Genomic DNA, 19,730 nt, shown 5'->3' with positions numbered 1-19,730 from the left:
AGTAAAACAAGCAGAGATTAAGAGAACATGTTAGCAATTTTCCTAAGGGTACAAACCTTTAAGCAGAGGAATCCTTACCTCATGTCCACTATTCTTTCTATCATACTTTGACCCACAGAGAATACTTGTGAATGAATTAGTAAACAAGTTGATTTATAGAGTAATAAAATCTATAGCCATGGGTTTATCAGAAGAATATTCTCACCTACTGAAAAATAACTACTATCTGTAGAGTCGAAAATTTTGTTACATAGAAAGAGCCTTGTAATACAGGTAGTAATATAGGTAATATAGGGTAATACTGATACCATCACTTGTCATTACCTCTTAATACATAAAACCAGTTTCAGAATTTGAGATTATGAAAGATAGATCACTTGGCTTCCAGAACACTCTCTGTTTCTTTCAAGGGTATATGGCCAATTGTACCCAAAACCTGTTGTGTTACTTCTATCGCATTCTTTCCATAGGCTTTTATCCCCGATTTCCTCCTCCAGCAAGGGTATTCGGTCAAGAAAAAGGTTTGCCAAACTTTTATTTTAGCTTCTCTACTGTCATGACTTTATTAATATTCAGCATTTCTCAAAAACAAGTCAAGGGGACGAGGAGAGAACCTCAGCAGAGCCGTATACAACTTGATTATATTGGCCAAATTATGAATGACATTTCAAGATAAGACTATATTTTAATCAACCAGAGTTCATTTTAAATGCTTAAAATAAATGCAGTTATTGTTTGTATGTTCAGGGAAACCAGTTGATTACCATCACTGGCAGCTTTACCTTTTGTATATTATAAATTTTATTAGAAAAGCTCTTTCTTTCCAATTGTAGAACCTCTCTTTCTGAATGAAATTAGAGCACTATTTTACCATGTGTGCGTGTGTGTTCCTCAGTGATTGCTTGTAGCATCATAAAATCCTTGTAACATTATTTGTGATCTTAATGAATTTTTAGTGAAACCCACTTGACATTTGTTTGGCATTGACTTCATTTCTAAGCCTTGAATGCCATTATCATTTTATGGACTTTTCAAAATCAATTTGACTTCAGGTTTATTTTATACTTAGAGACTTAACTATCTTTTTTATAGAGTTCCTTGCACAGTCACTCAAATGCTAGAGGTCTTTGTGACTTTTTTTTGAATTTTTTAATGTTTATCTTTGAGAGAGAGAGACACACACACACAGAGTATGAGTGGGGGAGGGGCAGAGAGAGAGGGAGACACAGAATCCGAAGCAGGCTCCAGGCTCCGAGCTGTCAGCACAGAGCCCGACATGGGGCTCGAACTCACAAACCATGAGATCATGACCTGAGCCGAGGTGGGACGCTCAAATGACTGAGCCACCCAGGTGCCCCGTGACATTTAGTTTATATATTTAAAATATAAATGTAGAGTGGGATTTTTGGTAATTCTAATGTCTTTTGGGAAGAGTAGACTCTGGTTTTAATACAATATGTAAATGTATCTTCCTTGAATCTCCCACAGAGCTCTGTACCGTGGAGTGTGGTAGCCACGGAGTCTGCTCAAGGGGAATTTGCCAGTGTGAAGAAGGCTGGGTAGGACCCACATGTGAAGAACGCTCCTGTCATTCTCACTGTGCTGAGCATGGCCAGTGCAAAGATGGAAAATGTGAGTGTAGCCCTGGATGGGAGGGCGACCACTGCACCATTGGTAAGTACCGCCATAATGCGCAAAAGTAAATTGTATTAACTGAAGAAGGAAAAGCAGTTTAGTGATCAGTCACCAGGCTTTTCATAGAACTTGAGGTTGGAGGTGAGAAAGGGGAGGAGGGAGAGCCACAAGTTTGAAAGGTTGGTTAACTGGGAGTTTTCCTGGTTTCCCATTACTTCAGTATTCCTTAGAGTTTCTGTTTTCTAGTGCTTTGAGTTACTCAAATGAAAGATGATACATTGGAATAAAGTGTCATTAGTTAATAAGAGAAGTGCTTTTGTTGTGAACGTAACATTCACTGCCCATTTTTCCTTTTGAAAAGTATAGGTTGTTTCAGTTGAAAGCACTTAGAGGCAATTTCATTAAATGGGACTGCTTTAACAGGGGCCATTCGATATCATTAGGAGCTGTCTTTAATGTATATGAGGAAGACATTCCTGACCTACCATCAACAGAACATCTGTGTTGCACTGTTTATCGGGTGGCGTAGATAGAACCTTTGGGCCGAGGCATCCACCCTCTCCCATCCCTTGTCACCAATTGCACTGATGTTCAGGATGGTGCCTGGGAGAACAGTCTGTGGGTGTGAGAAAGCCTATGTAACAAATCTATCACGTGGTCTTCACATTATAAAAAATAGCAATAATAACTAAAGTTTCAGTTTGAAAGCACTTTTATTTTTTTTTTCAAGAAAAAATCAAAGTCCTTGGCACATATGTGTATCTGCCACAAAGGCCTCCTGCACGTACAGACAGACCGGTACGACTCCCATTGTTCAGCTAAGGAAAGTGGGTCACTGAGTGTTCCGGTGGCATTCCACGAGCACACAGAAAATTCATGCAGAGCCAAGGCCTGGATACCCAATTCACTGTTTGTGGGCTTTTCCTACCCCACCGCCCCCCTCCCCCCGCCCCAGACTGTAACACAGCTTTCATTTTTAGGTGAAAGTATTTTGTTATAATGGTTGGAAACTGCCAGAGTAATGTATAATATATATAACACATAATCTTAATAAACTGCATTACTACTCTACTGAAGGTACAGTAAGTCTTGTTCTGTGACTGTGGAAAATATTGTAGATTCATTAAAAAGGTGGTGAGGGGTGAGATTCTGATGCAGCTTAAGTAATTACATTCCTGCTCTACAGTAAGTTTATTGCCTTCACGTAAGAGGATTTAAATATTGTGATGATTACCGAAGGTGGTTACTCCAGAACTCCCTTCTCAAGATATTACTAATAAGAAGTTCAAGCTAGTGCTTTTTTCACGAAAGTTATTACTGAAATGTAAAAATGCAGCTCTCATACTTTTAATGAAATGTGACACTTTTTTTTAGGAAACCTCGTAGAGTTTGTTGCAGAAAAGCCATTAATATCTTTCCCACAGAAAATATTATTCACAAACTACACAGGCCCATGTACCAACTTGTGAGCTGTAGGCATTTCGGCAGTTCACAGTTTGCTGTTCCACTCCCAGGCAACAGATGGCAAACCATTAATACATGTTGTATAGCTGTGGTCTCCCGGAAATTCATTCAATCGCTCTTTTCCTCCCCCTTTCAGCTCACTACTTAGATGCTGTCCGAGGTAAGATTTTTCTCACTCATTTTATAACAGAAAAATACCATGAACAGAAAATATGCATGTGGTAAAGGCAGGGTGGGTGGGGTTTTGTGTTGGTTGGTTGGTTGGCTGGTTGGTTGGGTTTGTGTATTTACTTTTGGCAGGCTTCCTGAAGTGTGATAGTGTCAGGTTCCTGCTCTAATAGTCGGACTGAAAAGTAATTTGTTTTTCTAACGTCAAAGAGCTGTCTTTTGCCATTGGGTATAATAGATTGAAAAGCAGTTTTAAGAACTATTTTTCTTTGGCTTTCTATGGAGTTTGGTGCGTGTGTGTGTGTGTGCATATGTCTTTGTGTACAACACAGGTAATTAGTTATAATGAACTAGGTTTGGATAGACAGCTGAACATTTTCTTTGACATAACAATAGGACTCTAAGTCCATGTACAGTATCCTTTCAAGGACAGAAGAGTCATCCTGTTATAAGTAACCCCTCATGCATCCCCCAAGGATCTGCCTTTGATAGAGACAGTAAGGGGCTTTCTGTCAGATACCCTGGTGCCTTTCATTACCTCCACCTCAGAAGGTCGAATATTTTCCAAATTACCCCTGATTTCTCTTTATCCATTGTACATCCATGACAATGGAACTGGATGAATTCTTTTCTTAAACCTGTATATATTCATCCCATATACCACTCCTTGAGAAACATATATATATATATTTAATATGTATGTATATAATGAGAGAGAGTCTTTTCATATTTTCTAACAGCCATCTGTCATTTTATTTTTAAGTTTTTTCTTCATCTGGTCTGTTGATAGTTACTTAGAAAACCATTTGGAAGGAACACTGGGTTATATCTGCAGATTTTTCAAAACTTATTTTGCTCTTCATACTTCTGGACTCTTCTCTCAAAGACAGCAAATGAAAAGACTATTGATTGGACTCTCTCCAGTAAAATTCAGATCTGGTCTTGTGCTGCTACTGGGAAAATGTCCAGCAGCTATGTGCCATTATTGCCATCTCTGTTCATCTGTCCACTGAGCGCTTGGCGCATACACGGCTGCCCTTTGGAATAGCTGAACTCGGAACTGTTGGTAGAAAGAGTAGGGCATCCCTGAGAAATTCAGAGTCTAAATGGAGACCGTTGTTAGTGTTTGTGGTTTATCAATGGATGGAAGTCATTTGAGCTCAACAATTTCCTCTATTTATCCAGTTATTCTCTAGAATCCTGAAAGTCTCAATTTGGCATTCATTAGTTCGATAAACGTTTGTTGAGCACTTACTGCAGGCTTAATATTATGCTAGCTTCTGAGCGAGATACCAGATAAGTAAAAATTTAATCCTTAGCCCTCAGATCAATAACAATCTTAAAGAAAACAGCTGAATAAATGCAAAGCAACTGTAGCACATTTCTAAGGTATTCTACGGGCAAATATTTAATGGTGTGGTCTGAACTGTGTAGCCATGCACCTAAGTCCTGAAGCAGTGTATCACAAGGGAAAAATCAGTACAGACGAGAAGTAGGTAGGGGAAGCTTCTTTTCGTAGAAACTGTTGTCTTTCCCTAGCTTATTGGCCATAACTAGGTACAGTATCGTCCATCTGGTTTTGATTGAGCTGAGAAGATACTTTTTTTGAAAAGAAAACAACAAAAAAAAAACCCACATTTTTTTGTCCCCATCATAGTTTTCATCCCATGTGAAGCAGAGGGTGGGAATTGGGGTTAGCATTAATAAGGCTTAATTGGCTCTCTGAGGAAAAGCACAGCAGAGTGAGGGATAACAAGTTCCCTGGGAAGGTTTTATAAGCCAGCGAGCTCCTCTTCCATTTATTCAACACCTTATCTGAATGGAGCCCAGATGATTAGATATTTTCCTATAGGTAGAGACATCATTGTTGGCCAATCCCATGCCAGTGCCTCCATGATTGTTATTCTCTGCTGTCTTTCCAGATGGCTGCCCAGGGCTCTGCTTTGGAAATGGACGATGTACCCTGGATCAAAATGGTTGGCACTGTGTGTGTCAGGTGGGTTGGAGTGGCACAGGCTGCAATGTTGTCATGGAAATGCTTTGTGGAGATAACTTGGACAATGATGGAGGTGAGTTCTTCATGAAATGTAAATATTAGAAGCGATGTGATGACCAATCTGGCTAAGAGTGAAAATTGGGAATCCTTTATATAAACAATATTGATTATAGATGGTCATGCTATTTTTTTTTAAATCTCGGTGTATTGAATACTTACTATGATCAAGCAACATTGCAAACTCTGCTTGCATTATATCTCATTTAATTCTCACAGCAATGCCATGAGGTATAGGCATTACTTTCCCTACTTATAGATGGGAAAACTAATACTTAGAGTGGAAGAGTATGTGACTTTTCCAAGGTCACACAGCTAGAAAGTCACAGAACCCAGGTTCCAGTTCAGGTCTCTATGACTTTAGAGTCTGTTTTCTTAACTACAGTAGCCATGCTGCCTCCCATCTCTGTGGCATCTATTATAGCAAATGAAATCTTTGTACCCCTGTTCGTACTGTCAGATGCTAGTGTAGCTTGCATTGTACACACTGTGAAATAATTTTCTTTGTTCTTAGTTGTCGAGAACAACCTCTTATGTCTCTACCTCTTAGTAATGCTTTGTATCTTTCAAAGGACACAGCATCCAAGACAATGCACAGTAGAATAATTATATTTAATTCAAGAGCTGCACATGATATTTTCAAAAGCCATATTGGCTCCAAGGTCTCCGGGTAACACTCCTTTTTCAGTCAAGCAAAGGTATCCAATACATTGTTCAATCAGACCTCAAAACAGCCCAAATCACCTCTGAATGAAGCTAAAACAACAAATCCTCACTTTCCTCTTTCTGTCTACTCAAGGAAACATGAAGTTAATAAAAAGCTTTATTTCTAAAAAAAAAAAAAAGGTTTTATTTCTAGTTTCTACCTATTAGCTTAAAATGAAGTAGATCAGTAAATTTGACTCCTCAGGTTTCTATATTTGCTTAGACAATTATAAACCTTGTCATCTGAACCCAAACATGAGGCTTAAGTCAATAAGCTAGCAATCATAGTTTAAGCACACACTGGGTGTAAGAGCTTCCCCCTTGACTAGTTCTGGCTAGCAATTTACCTTAAAAAATTATAAGACCTTATGAATTTTAAGCGGAAGCAACTTTGTGTTTAAGAGAACAGAGCTTTGAAGTTAGACTTTCTGGCTGCTATGTACTTACTGGCTGTATGATTTGGGAAAAGTTTCTTGAGATCTCTGAGCTTTAATCTCCTTATCTCCAAAATGGGGCTGATAATAATATTAACCCTCAAATAGGGTTATTATAAGTATTAAATGGACAATTCACGTGGACTCCTTAAAAGGTGATAGCCTATGCCACTCTTCCCCTCACACACACACACACACACACACGTACACATACATTACACTTAGGGTAACAGCCATTTTCTGAAGAGACTGCTTGCTACCTATCTAAATTGAAAATTTTATTTGGGAAGCCAGAGTGAGATTTTCAATTAAATGGTGTACGGATCAACTATTTACTGGACATTTATGGTCCTCCAAGATTCATCTTCACCTTCCTTTACTTCGTTTTCATCATATGCCCCTTTACCTGGTGTGCCTTTTCCTTGACACCTGTCATTCTCTATCATTTAAATCCCAGCTCAAGCCATATCTCCCATGGAACCTCTGACATCCACCATCCCAGTCTTTCATGGGGTTTATCAGATGCACCATACCATCAAGCACTTAACTATATTGTCTGTATGGTTTTCTTGTTACATGTTAAGCATGACCCAGAATCTATAGTTATATGCCCAATATAATCACTAATAATATCAGCTTACTTGTATTTAGGATTTCCTATGTACAAGGCACAGTGCTGAGTCCTTTATGTGAGCTGTTTCATTTAATCCCCATGAGGCAGGAACTACTATTAACATACTGCTTTACAAATTAGGAAACTGAGGCACAGAGAAGTTAAATAAGTTGCTCAAGATCATATAACAAGGAAATGATAGAGCCAGGTATAAACTATGGTGGGCATTCCAGAAAGGATTTGAGGTCGTAATAGAGATTTCTCAGTTGATATATTGATTGAAAGGTTTATGCTCAGAAAATACTTTAACAACCTATATGATTATAATTTCTAACTCCGGGTTGAGCCAAAATAAGTTTCCTGCCTTAATAAAGTACAGTTTGATAAAAATAATTGAATATTTAATTGTCAAGCATTTTTAGGGCCTCAAGGTCACCTTGAGGCAGCCAAAAATGTTTAATGAATGAACCGATTAAACATTAATGAATTAATGGACTATCAATTCTTAGTATCTGTGGTATATATAGACACAAAAAGTATAGGAGATTTTGCTAAATATCTATTGACCTCTGAACATTCCTTTAAAACTGTGTATCTAATGTGGGAATCAAAAATCAACAACCCTGATATGAGTTCAGTGTATTTTTATGATTGTTTCTTTAGGGAGTAGCAGTTCCAATTACCATTTTTTCTCCTTTAGTAGGATTAAGATGATATTGATGATAAATATAGATTTGGTTCTACCTTGAGATGGAAAGATGGATTAAATAACCTCTGAAAGCCCCATGACTGAGATTTTGGACAATAATTTCATTCTTATGCTGCTAAAATATTATCCATAAGAATACATTAAATGTCCTTCATTTGGTGATTTCAGCTTTCCAGCTATCCAGAATTACTGGATTCATTTAGTTGAATATGACTAATGATTAATATTTGCATACTTATTTGTGCATGTGTGTATGTGTGTGTGCGCTTCAATTAAACCAGAAAGTGCCAATTGAACCTTTTGGGGAAAAAATGGTCCTCATTTTTAAAATGTAATTCTTAAGAAATCTTCCCACTCAAAAAAAAATCACTTTCAAGCAATTGCTTCAAGTAGCTGCTACCTGATTGCTCCATATTATCGCTGATACTTAAAGAATAGCAGGATTTTTTTGCATTCTAATCAGCTTTGAATACTCATTAGTATTGCTGCTGTTTCCTGCAGCTTTGACTTTAGTCACACTCTGATTCAATGCATTGTGACTCTTAGTAACTAATTGGGCTGCATTGAATATGTGGGTGACACAGCTGGTCTAGGAGCTACCTAAGAGCTCCTTGAACAGTAAGAACAGAACAGAGAACAAATCACCTTTGGATTTTTTCTTAACATGCAAAACAAGGAAAGCTGTCTTATGCATTGTATATATAAGAACTAACTACCATAGAAATTACAGACCAATCAAATGTCTCTACCTCTTTTATCCTTTTAGTCAAAAAGCACCTACCACGTACACAACCCTGTGCTTGGAGGAGACTTAATATTGATGTGAATGGTGACCACATTTTCCTGTGTTAATCATGTATCCTGATTTGGAGTTTAAAAATTGTGATCACCATGCATTATGTGCACGTATAAATTGACATGAGAAAAAAAGTTTAGACGTTGCACTAACTGAATCAGAATAGCCTAAACAAAGAGAACAAGCTAGAACTATCAGACATTAAAGAATAGTTTAAAGCTATGATCATTAAAACAAAGTGGTACTGGGGCATCTGGGTGGCTCAGTTAGTTAAGCGTCTGACTCTGGCTCAGGTCATGATCTCATGGCTCATGAGTTCGAGCCCCTCGTCGGGCTCTGTGCTGACAGTTCAGAGCCTGGAGCTCGTTTCAGGTTCTGTGTCTCCCTGTCTCTCTGCCCCTCCCCTGCTTGTGCTCTCTCAAAAATAAATAATAAAATATTTAAAAAACCAAAGGGGTACAGATTGAAGAGTAGACAGATCAGTACAACCAAATGAAAGCTCTGCAACACACCCCAGGACAAATAAACATTCAGTAGATTATATAACTGGCATCAAAAATCAGTAGGGAAAAGAAGCATTGTGAAGTAATGCTCAGACAACTCCTGAGGAAAAAAAACCTTAGATTTTCAATTTATAGCGTATTCCAAAAGCCGAAGAGAAATCAAAACACTCCAGCTGATTAATGAGTTAAAGATAAAAAAAAAACCCAAACACAATTAGAAGAAAATATAGGTGACCAATCTCAAGACAGGAAAGGACTTCTTAAACATAAAAGCAAGGAAAGAAACCACCACAATAGAAAAAAAATGATAAATAGGACCTCATGAAAATGTCAAACTCTGTTATGTTGTTTGGCTAAGTTTATAGACCATCCAACATCTAACCATTTGGCAATCTCAAAATCTGCGCTGTCTGATATAGTAGCTACTAGTCAATGTGACTATTTCAGCTTAACTTAAATAACATTAAAAATTCCATTTCTCAGCTGCACTGGGCACATCTCCAGGGCTCAGTCGTCACATGATACTAGTGACTATTAGAACAGATCTAGAGCATTCCCATCATCTTAAAAAAATGTTATTGGATAATGCTGATCTAAATGTTTGACTCCAATGTTTATCTTTCAGACAGACATTTCATACTGAGTACCCAGTTTTCCATCATTCATTACTACTTCGTGCCAAGTATTGTGGTTGGCATTAGGGAGAAAATGACAAGACAAGTTTCTGCCCTCATAGAGCTTATGGCCTAGGGAGGGAGACAGATATTAAATAAGAAATGACACAAATAACTACATATTGGCAACTGTAAGCAATGCTATAAAATTTTTAGAGCGCTAGAGACATGTGTAGGGAGCTAACCAAGTCTGCATGGTAAGGGAGGCCCCACATGAGTCTGGAGCAGAATGCTCCAGGCCAAGGAAACAGCATGTACAAATGCCCTGCGATGGAAATGTACTAGGCTCTTCTAGGAAGTGAAAGGCAAGTCATTGTGGCTGGAATATGAGCCAAGGAGAGACTGGTAGGAGATGAGAATATGAAGCTAGGTATTAGCCAGATCATAGAGAACAGTGTGAATTTCATACAATCTTCAGTCATCAAGCAGAGATTTCATTTTATTCACTCTAGTTGTAGAGGAAGGAAGGTGGTTTCTGATACTGTGGAAAGACTGTCAAGGAGGTTAAAAAGGTGAGGAATAAGAGTGTTTAATCAGAACGGCTCTTTTCCCCCTGATCTTTTAAATATTTGTCACATGTTTTCCAAGCTTCTCTTATACAAACTCTCCCACCGGTCTATATTCATATTCATTGGTAAAATCAATAAGTTAATTGCCTAAAAGAGAATGATCTTCCAGGAATCATTCTTCATAACAAGTCACCATTCATTAAGAACAATAGCTATTTGCAAGCCTGTTCTATGATATAGTGTTTCTAGATCTAGAAATCAGCACCATGGGTGAATTATGAACACATAAGCTCATGGATCAATAAGCCTCATGTTTTGAATGTCACCAGCATGCTGCAGTGTTTAATAAATAGGAAAATGAAATAGAAGGAGCAATGAATTGGTAACATTTGCTCTGTTTACGGGCCAGACACCTTCTCCACGTTTACTGTTAAGATTTGGCTTGGGACAGAAGACCTAGGTCAGAAAGCATATTCCTAATTATTCTCTTCTGACCATGCCCCCCTCGTTTCTAAACAACCCATTTTTTAAAGGATCCTCACTTACTTAAGAGTGCTTAAACTGCCCAGTCGTTCCAGATACAAACTCTTCCAGATACAGAATTGGAAAATCTAAACTCTGTAACTCACCTGAGCACTCTGTGACCACCTCTGTTACATTATCTAGCAACTAAGGCTAGTAGTACTTGACATCTGCCTACTTTGCAGTTGTGACAATGAATGAGATGATGTTTGAAATCCATTAATTTAAAGTGGGTAATAAAAGTGTGGTATCAATGAAGAATCTATTTATAAATTGTGTTTTTTGATGCATTAGTTGAATGTTTATTAATCTTTAGGTAGATTTACAAATGTCATAGAAATAGGACTTTCAGGACACGCATGTATTCATTCAACACACACTCACTGAATGCTTACTTTGAACGGCATTCACTGTTCGAGTGAAGAAATAATGAATAAAAAAGACTAAATCGTTGCTTCCGGGGAGCTTAGATTCTAGTCGTGAGAGGCAGACAATAAACCAAAATTTTAAAAGAAATTTTAAAAGAAATAGTATGCTAGAAGATGGTAAGTGTGACGGAGACATTTTTTAAAAAGCAGAGAAAAGGATAGGATGTGGAACAGGGGTGGAATTTTAAATAAGGTGGAAAATGAAAGCCTCCCTGAAAAGGTGGCATTCGGGCTTAAAGGAAGTGAGGGGTGAGCCATGTTGATACTGGAGTAAAGAACATTCCAGGCAAAGGAATAATGGGGAAGGTCACATGTTTTCCAAGCTTCTTGGAAGGTCATGGGATAATAGGAGGTAAGGTCAGAGAGGTAAGAGAGAGACTGTGAAGAGCCAGACTGGGGGGGAAGTTAAGTCATTGTCAGGACATGGGCTTCTACTCTGAGTGATGTGAGAAGCCCCAGTGATGGCAGGTGGGGACCAGAGGACACGAACATTAGTGGCATATAAACAATTTACTTTCATGACCCAGGAAAAGTCAATTGTATGAGGTGATTGCAATAACAGTGATTGGATCAGGTCAAATCCTGAGTGCACTTGAGCCTCTCCCATTTTCTTCTTACTAATACAGCAAAATGCTGGAGGTGAAAGTCAGCCTGAATAAGTGAAAGATCAAATGAATTATAGTCTATTTCCAAAGGAAATACAGTCCTATTACCTTCCACGCATATAACAGCAACAGCTAAGCTAATGGCAGTGCCTAGTAGGGGGGCCTGCTTGAGTAAAAATTTATGAATGATTTATAATTAGTCCATTTTTATGGGTTTCTAAAATGCCTGAGAAGATTTTATTTAACTGAGTCATGGGAATGATCAGCCCTTCAATTTCTTTTTGACTATTCATTTGCTTGGCAGACCCTCTGTTCTATAGATGCTGAAAAGGTTAAGCTTCAATCCAGCCCCTGTCCAAATGATAACAAATTGTGAATTTGTGAAATTCAATGAATAAAGATTTACTGTAGCATTAGTGTCTATTTAGAGCCACACAGGATTCTACCCATCTGACAACCTAACCATGCAGAGTGCACAAAATGAACACATTCCAGCGAACTGAATATGCGACACAGAAGTTAATTGCCCTCTGGCCAGTGATAAGGCACCTTCAGTAGAAGTGGGTCTGAACGTTCTTAGCTGCCACTGCACACCATTGGCATCTACCCCCGGGACTCTATCCTTAGACTCTTTGCAGTCTGTGCAGGGTAGAACTTGGTTAATGGCAAGAGCTAACATTGATTGAGAGTGCTAGCTGCGTACCAAACACTGTGCTAAATTCTGTATGATTATTATAGCAGGTGATCCTTACAACAGCCCTGTGGGGTAGGCATTTTTATAATCCCCATCTTGTAGGTAAGGAAGTTAAGAATCCAAGAGATGAACTGATTTGTCTAGGATCATTTAGATTGTAAGCAGCGAAGTAAGATTAGAATCACAGTCCGGTTCTTTGACCTTAACCACTTCGTGTGTTCTAAATACCTACATTAGTCAGGTGCTTAGAAGCCTTACAGCCTGGGCCAGTGCTAGTAATACTGCTTAGATGTTGCTGCTGAACATGTGGTGTGTAGTGAGAACACTGCGTGTTGATAGGACTCTCCTATTTCCTCCAACTGTGCAATCACATTTACCCTCTCCTCCTTAAATGTAAATGAAGATGAGATATCTGCCTAACGGGGTTGTTGTAGGGATCAGTTGAAATAATCTATGTGGAAGAACCTAGTGCCATACCTAGTATATTAACTAATTATACATGCTTCCAAATCCTTTTGGATACCCTGACATGACCTAGCTGTCCATTTTTATCAATGTGATAATATGGATGTTGTCCGTAAAAGGATATTTACAAATTCATTTTAAGGATTAGAAAAGGATAGGTTTTCCGTATATCATTCATATCCCCCTGTCCAATCCTTCTTTCATCCACGGGCATACATCTGGTAAGTAAAAGCTTTATAGTAAATTACTAGATCATATACAAAAGAAACCAGTGTCCTTGGTCTTTATTAGCCCCAGTTGGGCCTCCTGGCATAGTCCCTAACTGGCTGGCAAAGCTAAGATCAATGAATGCCATGTTTAGTCCTTCAAGATAATTTAACCTCCTTCTTTTTTACTGGGTTTTATTTTTTAGTCCTTTAAAATGAAGAGGCCCTAAAAGTAAAATCAGTTAATATTTGATATGTTCATATCTGATACCCTGAGCCTGGCTGTCAGGAGGGTGCCACAGCTTTCAATTCAGAACAATAATAGAACCGGTAATAGTCCAAGAAAAGAAAGAAAGAAAGAAAGAGAAAGAAAGAAAGAAAGAAAGAAAGAAACCCACACATGCAGTGTGACTGTCATTTGCACTTCTTTGTAACAGTCTAGACATACTGTATGGAGTGTTATCCAAATGTGATAATTGGTAACTAGATCTTTGTGCACGTATTGGGCTTACCTATAAATTATAATTTGGGGCTTGCATACCATTATTGGTCTGCTTGCCTGCAGCCTTCCTAGATTCAACAGAAGTCTCACTGTTCTCTAAGAAAACAGAGGTCTTACAGGGTCAGCCCTATATAATAGCAACTATTAAATATGAAGCATTAGCTTGGAATTTATAGCACATAACTAGATGAGAATGTGAGTCCCAGTTTTGAATTGGATCTGTGTTGTTTTTAGAATTGACTTTTGAATATCATTTGGACATTTCTATTTTTTTAAAATCTATTTCTTTTCAAAAATCAGTTTGGATCGTGGAACTGACAGGTTGAAACCTGTGAGTGCCCGATCTGATTATTACTAGTACATTCGTCACCGACTGAAAGATAAAGGTGACTGCCCATTTGAAAAGCAGTTTTCCATTATTCCGTGTATTATGCACCAATTCCAGACATCAGAGAACTCCTTTAATCGGCCTGATGTTTTTGCCAGCTTTTCAGTGCATCCAGATGTTTAATTAGCAGAGTAAAGAGATAATGTGCTAATAGGAGACTGACAACAACGTATTGGAGAGGGAGGTGGCGGTGGCCTCTGAAATCTATAGAAAATCTGCTAATATGATTTGCTGAATGAGGGGAGAAAGGAGAGCAGAAGGGGACTTCTTACTGCAACAAATCCATGCTTAAAAGTTAGTCATCAGTGAAAAAGAAAGATGTCTACAGAGAAGTAGAAACCAGGGCAAAAAATGCACTGAACAACCAGGGAAGGCAAGAAAGCAGCAAACCGCATTTTAAATCAAAGTAGTGTCTGTGGTACAGGGAATTTTAAACGACCTCATGTGGGGGAAAATATTCCCTGGGTGCCCCAGGGCTACTGTTCCAAATGTCTACTCTCTTGGTGTTCCTGGCTTTCATTGCCCCCAGCTGTGGTCCACCCCTGTCCGCCTCCACGGGGGCACCCACGTCAGGAAGGGAACAAGCCAAAGAGCTGCGTGAAACCAGCGCTGGCAACTTTCATCATCAGCCTTAAGGAGCCGGTGATCCATCTGAACCTCCCTGTTCCACTGCCAGCCAGGAAGATTAGCATCTTTATATTTACCCTTGTTAAACATCTAAATTAGAGCTACTTGTCTGCTTTAAGGACCTTGGAAGGACTTTAATTTTTTTGCTTGTTGGGGGTGGAATGAAGCGTCCATATGCTCCGTTAATCACTCCAGCCCCTTCTCTTTGCACGTAGTTTCTTGGAATACTTACTGCACTTTTAACTCGTGTAAGAGTCAGCTGTTTATACACCTGTTTCTCCTACTAAACTCTGAGCTCCTGAAAACAGGAAAAGAGTCTTTTTCTCTATTTACTTCCCCAATCATCTAACACAGTGTTTTTGCACCTATTAGATTCTCAGATGGTCTCCCCTCCTCCTGTAACCCTCTGCCCCTCATCAATTCCTCTACCAAAGAATGCAACCTTTATGTGATTTTTTATTGGTACAACCAGAGATTCAAGAGTCTTGAGTAAATAGTGAAGGCCTACAAAATGAAAGAGAGCAACTCATCACATTCATATACCTGAGATTTATTAGTACTTGCATCAAATAACCGCAGTTAGGAACAAGTAAGCACTAGTTGATTCTACAAATTCAAAAAAAAAAAATGGTTCTGAAACAGTAGTGTACCTCAGATTCACTCACAGTAAATATGCATAATCCTGGGCTTGAAGAAATTCTGATTTAATAGGTGGGGCTCAAAAATGTGTATATTTAATAAGCTCCCCAAGATAATTGGCTACACATTTGAAAATCACTGCCCTGCCCCAGACACAAATTATCACTATGAGAATGCCCACTTCTATTTTGAGAATTACCACTAGACAAGAATATCAGGAGATGTTTTAAAAAACACAAACAAATTCAAGTTGGCAAGCATTTGTTAATTGTGTGCTCATGAATGCACATGGTGTGAGAAATTCAAAAGAACTCTAAGAATAGTTGCTATCCTGGAGGAATGGCCTTGCTGAGGAAGAAGGAAACTTCTAAAGAGAGTGATACCTAATGGAAGACTCTATCCAAATGTACACAGTACAGTACAGCCCATAAATGCTGGAGAATTCAGGGAAGAAAGATTTATGAGCAAAATAGTTTGTGCCATCTAAACTCAGAGTAATTTTTCATGAGAAACATGCAAATTTAATAGATCCTAAACTCAAAACATGGACAGTTACCTTTGTCTGTATTCTAGATTTTTCTCCATCTGTGCATATTTTAAACAGTGTTGTTTCTCTTGAAGCTAAATTTCAAAAAGCATATTTTTTTTTCAGATGGTTTGACTGACTGTGTGGACCCTGATTGTTGTCAACAAAGCAACTGTTATGTAAGTCCCCTCTGTCAGGGCTCACCAGATCCTCTTGACCTCATTCAGCAAAGCCAACCCCTCTTCTCTCAGCATACTTCGAGACTCTTCTATGATCGAATCAAATTCCTCATGGGCAAGGACAGTACTCATGTCATTCCTCCAGAGATCTCATTTGACAGCAGGTATGTATGTATTTATTTTGTTTCTTAATAAACAGTGGTCATGGTTTTCCTTAACTGTGAAAGGAAGAGGTCTTCTAAAAGTCACGCTACTTTCCATTCCACACAGTATGTATCAATTCCTTTTTTAGGCATCTCTGGAATGCCCAAGACCTTACTGATTGGTTAAGAGTGAGAAGCCATTTCTTGAGATTCTTTATCGTAAAAGATACACATATAAATGTGTGTGTGTGTGTGTGTGTGTGTGTGTGTGTGTGTATACAGTTGACCCTTGAACAACACAGGTTTGAATTTCACGGATCCACTTATATGTGGGTTTTTTCGCAGTACAACACTGCAAATGTATTTTCCTTATGATTTTCTTGATACCATTTTTTCTCTAGCTTACTTTATTGTAAGAATACAATATACAATACGTATAACATACAAAATATGCATTAATCAGTTGTTTATGTTCTTAGTAAGGCTTCTGGTCAACAGTGAGCTATTAGTGGTTAAGTTTTTGAGGTATCAAAAGTTATATGTGGATCTTCCAACTTCATGGGGGAACCCTAACCCCTGTGTTGTTCAAGGGTCAACGGTACACACACACACACATACACACACACACACACACGTACAGTATGTATTATTTGTAGCAAAGCACAGATGAGGCTTTTAATGACAAAAACAGGATGGAAGTATAATTTGCAGATTTATTGTTTAGCTTCTGGATTTATCCCTTGAAAACTCCTGAATTTCAAAAGCCAAATGTTAAGTTTTATTCCTTTATGTAAAACATTTCTATATGAAAGATTTGGCTGAATTTGACGTCTTAATGTGAAATACAAGACTTGTGAAAATCTGTCTTCTAAGAAAGCTCAAATGCATGAATTGTCACTAAGACATGAGACCAAAGCCCAACCCAGTAGGTAAAGAATTTTTTCAAAATTAACTTACTTGTTTGAAGTATTATCACATGAATTTGCTCATTGCTATATTCTCTGCTTCATCTTCAGCAATGATATATTTTACTAATTAGCACTAGACATAAATGAGTCACTGAAGTCAACATTTCTGGTCTCTTAAAAATGTCCTCCTGTGTTCGTTTCACTACCTTCTAGATTGTTACAAATGGGAATTTGAAACATGCAAAATATTTGTCCAGTGGCCCCTGTCTACACCGTGCCCACTTAGTTGCATCGTGGTGGGTGCTATCAGTCCCCAGAAGAAAACTCAGTCAAGAGTTTATATTAATACAAATGATAATCTAAGAAAATTACCACTCAATCTTGAGCTACACAAAGTAGTAGACGAAAAAAGCCCAGATGTGCATGGAAATTTAAAACATTCAGCAGCATCCCTTCCACAGATTGTATGTAAGAACTGATACTGAAACTTAAGGCATCCTCATTGTTTTTATTATTGTTCGGGGTGACCTTTTAGGTGTCTGACAGAACCCCAAACCTGTTCTGCCAGGGGATCGAGTTTGTCTTCTCCCAAGAGACTTCGTCCTCCCCATTCTGAAGTGTTTCTGCCAGCTCAGTAACAACTCCGGGGAAACTTTGTGATGGGCTGCAGTCAAAGTCATTATTTAGGTAGCGGAGGCTTATTTGTTGTCCACCAGAGAAACAAAAGGAACAAACACAGCCATTCCCCCCACCCTCCCTGCAGCTTTCTCCATGCTTAGGGAAAAGTGAGTCCAAAACAAAACAAAACAAAAAAGTGAAAGAAATAGCAACCTCCATGTCACGGAGGTATGTTAAATGACTCACTGAACTCAAGTCAAGGGAGACGGTCAGGACCTCAGAGAGGCAGGACATGAGTGGTCATGACCCAGAGCAGGACACTGGCGCGATAAGCTTTGCAAAGTGAAGAGAGACTTCCTTCCTTGTGGTTCGGCTTCAGGCTCCAGCCACTTGCCAGCGCCGGCAGAGTGAACAGACCTATTCCTTACCGTAGCTAATGCCCCCTCCTTCTCCCGGTTTGCCCGAGTTGTCTTCATCCTTTTGTCAAATGCTGCAAGTTATCATTTGGCGCTGCAAGTCACATTTGAATTCAGAACGACAGGTCCCCTTCATCCAGTGGTCTCAGCTATTACAGACCTATCGAATCTGTCAGAAAAGGTGCAGGTCTTTTCCAAGGGATAGAGTTGAGGGCAAGCAGTCTAGCTCTGTTGCCTCTAAGAGATCAGCCCATGCGATATCACTCTGGGTAACGTAAATCCGACTCTGTTCACATATATAGATAATAATGGTTACATCGAAACAGTACCTTTTTCATTTGCAAAGCCCTCGAACAGGCATTATTTCATTTTACCCTCACAGTAGCCCCGTGAACTATACATTTTTGTGTTAGTGCATTTTATGCATGAGGAAACAGGTTCAGAGAGATTAAATAATGCCCTGCGTCACACAGCCACCGAGTTTGTATCATAGCAGCTCTTATAACTTTTCTGTTATGCCACAGCTGCCCCATTTCAACCTGTCCTTAACTAAACCTGGTGGCTTGGATCTAATTTATACTGGATGAGCTATGTCGGGGTCACCACAAGAAAAAAAAAAAACAAGTGAAGTTAAAAATCCAGTTCCATTTAATACATTTCCATGACGTTATTTGATAGAAGAACACGGTTGAATGACGGCTAAGATGGGTCTTTCCTATATGCAAATTGTTATTTGGCAATTATTATGTGTCAGGCTTCACACTAAGCTTTTACATGTGCTATCTCATTTAATCCTTACCCAAACTCCATATGGTGGACACTGTTATTATGCCTACTTTCCATGTGAGGAAACAAGAACTGAGGTGTTAAGTAAGTCGTTTGCCCAAGTTCACAATCAGTGAGTGTCAGAGCCAGGATTTGAACCCAAGTAGACTGGTGCCGAGAGCTTGACCTCGAAACCACTATGCCAAGCCACTTTGGCTCTTTGGAAGGCTGGGATGGCTAACCCTGAAAAGACTTACAGCCCTTATACATCCCTGACTGTGGAGTTGCATGCTTCAGACAGATCTAGAATGTTTATGTGCCATAATCAGGCAAACCACTCTGCTTGTTTGCTTCTGCCACATAACTGAGAGATAGCTGGATAAGCCAATGAAGAAAGCCTTGTCAAGGGGCTCATTTGCCTCCCGGCAAAATGTGACCCCACAGATGACTCACCACTGAATGTTGCCACCATCAGAAGCCTTCGGAGCTCAAGACAGTGGCGCGTAGGTGACTAATTGTTGCAAGGACACGTAAAGGTTAAACATCTGTTCATCCTTGTGCATCCAAGTGAGACTAGCTTTTGTTGTTTCAAGTTTGCTCCACTGGCACGTGAGAGCACATGAAATGTGTACCTCCCGTGCCCCGTGATGGCATCATGTCACTGTGAACATGTAACCTGCCCACAGTCGCATCTCTAGCAAGCCCAATTCGGTTACCGTTTTTTCCCTCAATACCTTTTACCCTGTAGCCTGAGTTTCATCTTTTCGATCTACTCCAACATGACTACAAAGTAAACCACCTATTATATACGTGTTCTGTATGACTTATTACTTTTT

General features: G+C 39.0%; 1 protein-coding gene across 3 annotated transcripts in view; it reads left to right on the top strand.

Annotated features, from left to right (window-relative positions):
* The window catches only part of TENM1 (teneurin transmembrane protein 1), a 555,347-nt gene that overhangs the window by 373,210 nt on the left and 162,407 nt on the right, over positions 1-19,730 (top strand). For all 3 annotated transcript variants that reach the window (XM_047082126.1, XM_047082125.1, XM_047082124.1), the window contains exons 12-15: positions 1,489-1,674; positions 3,236-3,259; positions 5,190-5,336; positions 15,992-16,208. In XM_047082126.1, coding sequence (XP_046938082.1) covers positions 1,489-1,674; positions 3,236-3,259; positions 5,190-5,336; positions 15,992-16,208 — 574 coding nt within the window. The remainder of the gene's footprint in view (positions 1-1,488; positions 1,675-3,235; positions 3,260-5,189; positions 5,337-15,991; positions 16,209-19,730) is intronic.

The sequence above is a fragment of the Lynx rufus genome, unplaced genomic scaffold, assembly GCF_022079265.1.
Source record: "Lynx rufus isolate CCGP_SWC_20201006 ecotype Redwood Valley unplaced genomic scaffold, mLynRuf1.p SCAF_19, whole genome shotgun sequence".
In the NCBI taxonomy this organism is placed as follows: Eukaryota; Metazoa; Chordata; class Mammalia; order Carnivora; family Felidae; genus Lynx; species Lynx rufus.
Note: the sequence above shows the minus strand (reverse complement) of the source record. Positions and strands in the feature narration are given on the sequence as shown.